A 9,712-nucleotide genomic window follows, 5' to 3' on the forward strand; every position below is an offset into this window, starting at 1 on the left:
TATAACCAAGAAACTAAGAAAGACACATGTCCTCATCCATTCTATTACACTTCTCTAACCATAGTGCCACATGTCATCTTACACTATTAATTTTTTTATACCATTTTTTTTAATTCTTTCATTAAACTTATACTTAATCTTTCATACACACTTTATCTCTTCATCTTCATCTCTCCCCTTTAATTCAACCTTTTTCTATTCTCTCTTTAATTTTAGCCCTTCCACCTTCTATTTAAGCCTTTTTTCGAATAAAGTTCCATAATTCTTATTTCTTTAATCATGTTTCCGATTACATATTATACCCTATAATGACTTACTGATATTTCTTCACTTATCTCTCAATACAATTTTATATGAATAACCCGTGCATTGCACGGGTCAGAAGGCTAGTTATAAAGAATAAAAACAACCTTAATCTTCACATCCATCCAATTTATTTATTTATTTATTTATTTTGAAATATCCATCCAATTTAATTATCATCTGGTCTATCTTTACGAATCACAAATTCCGAAAGAAAAATAAATACACTACTGACTTATAGTTGTTTAAAAAAAATAAAATACTATTGACTTATTGAGGTGATATTTGTGATTTAAGTTAACCATAGAGGCATGTATAAAAATCAATAATAAAAAGGTAAAAAGTCTAGAAACGAATAAAAAGGGTAGTCCAACAATTAGGTAACCGCGAATTAGTGGCTACCAAACGCTGCAACGATTCGCGCATATGGAACAGCACAAACGCGATTCTTTCTTCTGTGTGTCTTCAACGCTACTTCCATTCTCCCCATTTTATTGCCTAATTCAACGCATTTCATTGATTTGACCCAAACACAGCAATTATTATTAATTCAAATTAAATACCAAAAATAAATATCATAAAATAAAAACTTTTTTTAAAAAATATCAAATTGGGCCCGGCCCATAACCTAGGAAAGAACATAGAAAATGAAATCCCTAAAAAAATCAGCTATAAATAACCACTACTCCTTCCTCCTCATTTCAAACCACAACAACTCCCATTTTTTTATGGGATCTCCTATGTTTGACGTCTTCTAAGTTTTCTTCCATTTTCTTTATCATTCATTTTCTCTCTCCTCAAGAACTTCAATTCATTCATTTCCAGAAAAAAGGAGAGAGAATTAAATTTAGAAGAACCCTAAAACAAAAATGAGCAAATATTCAGAGTTGTTGGATATTGGGGTCAGAATCGCTGCCCGTTTTCATTCCCACTGCCCGCAAACTGCCCGGATGTATTACCATCCTCCGCCGAACAATTCCTCCGCCGGAATCCACCAGTTCCCGACGCAAGACGGCGGCGCTGTTGGTTGTAATGGGAGTTCTTCTGGGGTTGATTATACCAAGGATTTGATCCTTTATACTATCTGTTGATTTTTTTATTTCCCTTAAAAAATTGGGATTATACTAATTTTAGGGCATTTTTATCATGAGAGAAGAAAAAAAAAAAAAAAAAAAAAGAGTTGTTTTTGTTATTTTGGTGGATTGTTTTGAGGATTGATTGGTTTGATGGAATAATATGTGGATTGTTCATCAGTTTATTTTGATATTGTGGTTGCTTATTTAATTTTAATTTTTTTTTTTTTTTGCTTGAAATTTCAATAAACTCATAAATATCCTCTTAAATAAAAATCTGTATAATGTCATAAGTGAGTAGATTTATTCTGTAAAATTAGGAAGATTACGAACCATTCTGCAAATTGGTTGAAATTAATGAACTTGTTATGCGAATAAATTCGTTGCTTCTACGAGAGGTAATGAGGTAGATGATGCTTCAAGGTAACCTCATTTTAAATACGGAGTAATTAAGATGATCTAGTTTATGGACCAAATCCTTTTTTAGAGGAAGTTGTAACCTAAAGAAAATTATTAAATTGTGTTAATGATTTAGTGATTTACGTATTACTTAGCAACCGGGCTTTGTCCCTCCGAATTAATGCGGCATACAATAAAAACACAAGTTATGTCGATGTGGAGTGCCGTTACATACTCCCTCTGTCTAAATATAAGGTTGTTTAGTTCACACATGTTGAGTGTAGATTTTTACTGGGGAAGGAGCATCTGGTGCTGGTACAATTTGCGCTACTTTGGTGCAGGATAATTGTCACATGACTATTATCGCTATATGTATTATGGGCTACACCTTTTATTTTTTAGTTCGAGTGCACTTTAATAGCAATATATGAATACTTTTTCCGTTTGTTAATATTGCAACAAGGAAGAAATTACGCATCCTAAAACACATTTTATATGCTAAATATCTATAATTGTGTAGGAGTAAAAATTATAAAAAGTTGATGTTGTGAAAGTATTTTATGAGACGAATCCAACAAGAGTCCATTTGACTATATTTTGCTTAACGTATAAATCATATCATATGGTCAAACAAGAGTGATAAATAGTGCAAAAAGTCCATTATTGTAATATTAATAGAACGGAGGAAGTATAAATTACAAATTGGGGGTGACCGTGAAGGAATTACAACCCTTAGATTTAACCACTAGACCAAATCTATTGGGCACGAGCAGGACACGTGATTGTGGAGCAATTCCATTTAGCTGGAATGACTGGGTCATGAGACTAGGCAAGATATCCAACTTGTGTGGAAAGAATATCCCCCACGTTCATGGGTATGAGAGAAAGAAGACACAATCAACGGATAAAATTGTAGATCAGACAAATTGTCCACCATCCACTTGTACAAGTCTACAAAGTACAGCAATTTATAAGACTTGTACAGTTTTGTAATTAATTTTTTTTTTAAAATGAAAGGTTAGCTGTATAAAGTATAAGATAATAAGCACTTGTTATTTTGCGAATCTTAAATAAAGTGGCAGTCTACAACTCCACCCTTTAGATAATTGTTATAAAATCAAGTTTACAATTGCCTTTTCACAGTCACTAAAATCAATATTTGACTACGTCTTTTAAGTATATAAAGTAGTAATACGGAGTATTAATCTTATTTAATCATTATAATTACTACAAAGTACGTAGTAGTTAAAATTTCAAAAATACATGTTATAGTGAAATGAATCTAACAGCAGTACTATTTGTGCATAAAAGTATAAAACTATAAAAAGATTTTGAATTTTCGACTCTAAAATGTCAAGTATGAAATAAATTACTTCTCATATGAAAAAAAAATTAAAATAATTTTAAATGAGGATGGAAAAATGGTGATAGAATTCATTTTTCCATATCTACTAAGCATGACGCCCCACATAGCATATTCCTATCTTACATCCGCACCTAACAAGGCTAATAGACAGTTCATACACATTAGTGCATGCATTACACAGGTAATACTCTAAAGCGAGAACATGCATCAGCATCATGTACATGGCCCGCATCATTTACGCGTCACGGAACAAGTTTCACAGCTAAAGAAGACAAATTCAAAGATAACTGCACTAGTAAATTAGCAAGAGCGAAAATGCAGCAAATTTTTGGCAAATTACACATTAATAGGTGATGATCCAAACCAAAATGTTGACGAATTTGAAAATTGCAAAGAGCACAAGGTGAAAAAAGATCTGCTAAATAGGTAAACAAGAGGCAAAGAGGGAAAAAGGACCCGAGTGAGCTAGCAACATTTTGGATGAGGTTGAGATGTACTAAATTGCATGCGAGTGACACACAAGACTGCATTGAAGCTTGTTCTATTGGTCACAATTGGAAATTACACCAACCAGATGTCCCTCGTCCGCTGCATAGCTTTTAAACCAAAACAGTACATGTGTTTAAAGTTACTCTGTAGGTGACAAGGGCTTCCGTGCCACAAAAAAGTACATAGGAGTGAAGATCTCTCTCCTGAAAATTTCCAGTTAAGAGTCAAGTAAGATACTATATGAATGATAATGATGATTCACAATATTTTCCAGGAAGGAACATAGCCTCTTCAAAAAAATTCAAATTGGCGTTTACAAAATGCAGCTGTTGAAGGTAATCAAATGAGCCTTTTTTAGCAAAATAATGTTACTAACCTTCCACCCTCAACAAGCCCTTCAGCAGCCTTTTCTAGAAAAGATTGAACTCTTAAACTCCCCTTTGGAGCAAGTCCGACGTATTCTAGAGACTTGACCTAGAAAAGAAAGACAAGATAGTTAAGAATTGTTCTCTGTGGATAGCAGGTAAAGCAAACTCGAAGTACTAACAATTTTTCGCATGCTAATCTTACCAGGTTTCTCGTGAAGAAACGTCCAACAGAAGTTAGACGGAAGCTACTAAAAGAAAAGTGATTTGTATCCAAAGGCAAGTACCAAGGAACTGGTGAATCAGGTGCAAGATCTCTCTCCCAAATGACCTTAAAAAATAACAACAATTCGCAACTTTAGAACATAAAGAATGAATGGAGGTTGAGCAAAAATAAAACAATGAGATATTCACAACTGCAGACCTCAAATCCTGCCTTCTTTAGAGCATCAAGGCACTGTCTAGTTGATCTGATGTCTGGAAGCCCATCACCAAGCTCAATTTCTGACTGAACTTGTCAAATTGCCAACAAAAAAAAAACAAATTTTTAAAATATTAATCATCCACAACAATTGCATATAATAATGACCACTAGAAAGCATAATCAGATACTGTTGTTTCAGTAACAACCTTGATTTTCTGGTGATCTTGGTTATCGGGATCAAAGGCATCTGTCATGCACCACTCATATGCAGCAAAATGTTGCCCAGGCTTTAACACTCTGTATATCTCTTTATAGCACCCAACCTTTCTCCGTCAGAAATGAAATAACATACATGTGAGTATGAATAATCTCAGCTTATAAATGTTGGGAAAGAAAGGAGATTATTGTACAACATACAGCATCAGGAGCATGACACGTTGCCTCTATGGCATAAACAGCATCAAATGAATTGTCGGGCATTGGCATTTTCATGAAATCAGCCTGAAAACAATGATTTAAAGATGCAAGTTATTTATAAGTTGTCCATATCTCTGTAGTTTTCAAAGCTATATTTGCAAAAGTAAAACCTCCATTATGTGGTTACCCTTACTTTGATAAAATTACATGTCTTGTCAACCCCTGCAATCCGATTCAGTTCCTGTCATGCAGTGAAGGCAATCAATAAACAAGCATAAAAGCATATCCATCGATTAACAGTAAATGGAAATGATGCTGGCATGAAAGATCCGGAAACATATTCACCTAATACAGAAATAGAAACAAGAGGTAAAGAGCACCAAAAAATAAAGTGGGATCATACCTTCCCCCTTGTAATTTGATATTCATTATTGTTCAACCCTGTCACAGATGTTGAGCTGCCAAATATTCAACAATTCAGATCTCCGACCAAAAAAAAAAACCACGAAAAGAATGAAAAGGACAGTATTTTCATTAACTTTATACTACACATGATATTGTTTATTGTAACTAACACTACTAGCTGGTACTGCACAACACTTACAATGACGCCAGGTTGATTGATACAGCAACGATAGTATTAGTTAAATATTACAGAATAGCATGTAACACACTGAAACCTCACAACATTCTACAGAATGCCAACATGTATACACCAACTGTACTTAGAGAAAGTACAGATATACAATGCAAACAAATAGTATTCCCCAAAGAGGCATACCAACAAAGGTTTTAGAGCTAAAGAGCAAGAATGTAATACTTTAGAACATTGAACATATAACGTTGCATGCCAAAGGTACCTGAATCTAGAAATTTCCCTGAGAGGTCCTCCAATACCACATCCCACATCTAACACCTGAGGAACATCCAAACACCCAAATTCAGGAAAACATTGGGATTAATTCTCAGTGTGAATATAAATCCACCACGAATCCCGAAAGGAAGGAGAAAAAAAACCTTCTGCCCAGGCTTCAGTTCTAGTTGCAAAGCAAGGAAGTGCTCATGGCGTTTGATGCTTTCACGAAGAGATTCCCCATTCCATCTGAAAGCATAAAAATATAAAACTCCATGCATTTCATCCTTAAAAAAGGTAAAACTGGAGAAACATGCTAGCAGCAACATGAATACAATTAAAATAAAATAAAATAAATAAAGGTTGTTAAAAGAATAAAGGAAAACCTGTGAGCAAAATGAAAGGACTCTCCCCAGCCAAACTCGTAGAAACTAGTCACCAAATCATAATACTTGTTGACCTGTCATTAGAGTACACCAAGAAAAATAGCTCATTCAGATTAAAAAAGTAATAATGTAAATAATTTTTACAATCAAACCTGGACAAAGATTCTGTGATCATCATTCACCAGTTAAGAAGAATGCAAAATCTAGATACTTCGGAGTGCAAAACTTGGAATGGAGATATAATCAGAATAATAAAATTACATAATATAGAGTAAATTAAACTACATGCTCATTAATCATTATCTAGCCTTACAGAGAAGCAAACATCCCCAGAAGCAATCAAATAAATTTATAAAGCCAGCACATTGGTATGAGCAATGCTTATTGTATCCTGCACTCAAAGGAAGTGAAACTAACTTATAGCCGATCCCATATATAATTTGGTTTTATCTACACTAATACATATGAATATAGGATAGCGAAGCTTAAACCTTCAAAACACAATAGATCAAGATAAAAATAAATTAAACTAAAAAAGCTATTTCAACACTGGAGACATTTATATTGAAATCGGAATTGGGACTATATATTCCCCAGTAATCCCCACCACACAGGATTGTACCCAAACTTGCACATGCTCTCTCTAACTAGATGAAGCACTCAAGTTTCAATTTGTCCTACTTCATACGTTCATGTTAGCTAAACTTCCAACTAGTGTCAATATCTACGTAGCAAAGATACTTCTAGATAATGACATGTTCCCTATCATGTACTTGGACACTAGCATGTTCCATTTGATAATATTCGATAATCAACACTTAGAGCAAGCTAGCAGAAGTTGGCAACACCAGAATAAATTGAATAGATGACACAATGATCATTAATCACCAGATCAGAAACTCTGAAACCAAACAACAATTGGTGCAATTTTAGTGTTCATTACCATATCTGTGTAGTTAGATTTTCTTCCTTGTTCTTCACCTCCATAGTAGACATGGTATTTCTCATACCTGAAGCAAGAAAAATATACTAATTACTTGATGCTAAGGGATCGCAAGCAGAACAAGCATCCTAGTTACGGAAGAATAGATCAAGACAGCATATGTGTAAATTTGGCATCACAAAATCAGAGCTTTCAAGAGACGGCATTGGTAAACGTTTTGCATTGGCTTTCATTACAGTAGTTAATTCAAGAAAATTTTAGACAACATCTCTTTCATATAATTATGCTGTTCGTATTAACTGATTTACCATCATTAAAAATAAGCTTCACCGTGAACAGTTCGATCTGAAATTACAGATATCCCATGTTCTTCACAAGTCTATCATTTCGATACGTACAAATTTAAAGCTCTAAACATGTTGAGTGAACAATAGCTACTCACACAAAATGTACTTATTTTGTAACCGTTGACTTATTAATTGGGAAATAAACAAGCATTGCGCGATAAACAACCCAACATACAATGAGGAGAAAGACAATTAGATTGTGGAAGTACAATTTGTCACCAAATCCCTACCTTATAAAAAGTAAAAACATTCTCTTAGGAATAGTGTACTACCAATCATACCCTCAAAACTATGTACAAAGTTATGTACAAAATGTGTATTTACTTTAATACCCTCATTAATATGTTTACTATCATTAATATATTTAATGTTTTTTTATCATTAAACATATCATCAATTAATTTTGTTTTTGTTAACAAATAATTTGTAATGATTTTTTTTAAAATAAAAAAATTCTAATGCTTTACACTTATATGATATTATTATTATTATTTAAAAAGAAAAAATTTGTATGTACAATGAAACGGTTTATTACCAAGTGACTGTTTATTTTTACTTTTTCATAGTTGCTCTTCTTATTTCCGCAAAGTCTCTTGACTCTTGCGAACTTTGATTTGGAATAAAATCCTACTAACTTATTATCCCCCCCCCAAAAAAAAAAAAAAAAAAAAAAAAATCTTGTCGTTTTTTAATTGCAACTATTGTTAAGGTTTATTAGCTTTGTTTTGGTGTTTAGAGAGCCACAAGGGCGAATGATGAGAATCGATCCAAAGATCTCTTGAACCGGGAGGGGAGCTCTAACCACTTGAGTTATCCCTCACTATGTGGTTTATTAGCTTTTTAAGTCTACATATAAACAACATCCATCATAGAATTTGAATGGGATTCATATATTAATTAAATAGTTTGGTGATATTTGAGCAGGCGTATGTTATCAAGAGGTATAAAGAACTAAATATCCTAAAATCAAGGGAAATCGGCGGTAGAAAAAAATGGTATTAATTATGAAGAGAATTTAAGATGAAAAATATAACTAATTGGCTATTGCTTTAGTATTGATATAGATATTAGATGGTCGTCGTAGAACATTAAAGAACTTGTTTACATATTATTACTCCACATGACCAAAGCTCACAAAAAAATTCATTTGAATAAAAACACGATAGAAATATTATACTAAGTACTATTGAAACATGCACAACAATTAAGAGTTCTAAACTAACAATGGCCGCTTAAAATATGAAGGGATGGAAAACAATCAAATATTATATAATAATAATAATTTTGATATAACACTATCAAACTTTTGAGGATTTAAAAAATAATTGTCATAAAAGATTTTGGTGGCTTTCTTATAATTCTACAAATTCACCACATATGCACATAAATCAAATAGTCAGTTTTAAAATTATTAGGTCTACCACCCTAACCAAAGGTGTAAATACAGGCCAATACAACTTCTCCGCAAGAGCTAACCCCTCCGCGCGCGATGCGCGCGTAGGATACCCTAGTTAAAATAAAAAGTGGCAAGTAAATAATCGATAATTACTCCCTCCGTCCCACAATAACTCCGTAAGTCACGAATTACGACATAGAGACAAAGATCATGAGGTGGGCAAACATTGCGTGATCAGACCACCACAAAAAACACGTGGAGAAAAACACTTAGATTTTTGCTTACATAATAAAAGCATGGATCTAACCCAACAAACATTCATAAATTGACCGTCATCAACAACACCAACAACTACGACAATTGACAAATACTAAAATCAACAATTTGCTTACAATAAATCAAATAGTAAATCAAACATCATAAATTCAAGAGCAAGTTTTGCTAGTTGGAGTTCATTAATTCAGATATCACGTGATTTTTTTTCCTTCTTTTTTCATTGCTGAATTAGTGGACCCCAATACTCAATTCAAGTATTCAACTACCATAATCTATCTCCCATTCATCATATATTTATAAAAAGTTTCTCTAATTTTCTATATGGATGAGGTCTTTGACAGACCGATGGTTTGTGTACGATAAGTCACAGATTCAAATTCCGAATAATCATAACAATGCAGTAAAAATAAAAAGAGAAATTACTTGTCAACGGCGGAGAGAACATCATCTTTCTCGATCTTTCCGCCAACGCCACTAGCAAGATCGAAGGCTCCAGTCTTTGACATCTTTCACTCTAATAATAATCAATTAATTAATTAAAAAAAGGAAAATCAATTAACGCTAAAAAAAATGCATGAGAATCAGAAAGAAATATTCGAGAAATAATTGGAGAGATGAAGAGAGAGAATGTACTTTAAAGAAGAAGATCTGAGAAACCTAGAGAGAGAAAAAAAA

The 9,712-nt window shown here is 33.2% G+C and overlaps 1 protein-coding gene across 2 annotated transcripts; it reads right to left on the reverse strand.

The window, feature by feature from the left end:
• Window positions 1-3,417: 3,417 nt before the first annotated feature.
• Window positions 3,418-9,712, reverse strand: LOC145592905 (cycloartenol-C-24-methyltransferase-like). Of its 2 annotated transcripts, none has more exons than XM_081649415.1 (14): window positions 9,671-9,712; window positions 9,461-9,551; window positions 7,019-7,085; window positions 6,076-6,149; window positions 5,854-5,938; window positions 5,697-5,752; window positions 5,240-5,294; window positions 5,030-5,077; window positions 4,837-4,920; window positions 4,626-4,742; window positions 4,420-4,503; window positions 4,201-4,326; window positions 4,007-4,104; window positions 3,418-3,833 (listed from the first exon to the last, which is right to left on the reverse strand). In XM_081649415.1, the coding sequence occupies exons 2-14, from the start codon at window positions 9,541-9,543 to the stop codon at window positions 3,770-3,772; spliced, it is 1,041 nt and encodes a 346-aa protein (XP_081505541.1). In that variant the 5' UTR covers window positions 9,544-9,551; window positions 9,671-9,712; the 3' UTR covers window positions 3,418-3,769. The 2 variants fall into 2 exon arrangements, with proteins under 2 accessions (XP_081505541.1, XP_081505542.1); XM_081649416.1 differs by having other exon boundaries at window positions 9,695-9,711.

Source organism: Chenopodium album, chromosome 18 (genome assembly GCF_948465745.1).
Source record: "Chenopodium album chromosome 18, dcCheAlbu1.1, whole genome shotgun sequence".
In the NCBI taxonomy this organism is placed as follows: Eukaryota; Viridiplantae; Streptophyta; class Magnoliopsida; order Caryophyllales; family Amaranthaceae; genus Chenopodium; species Chenopodium album.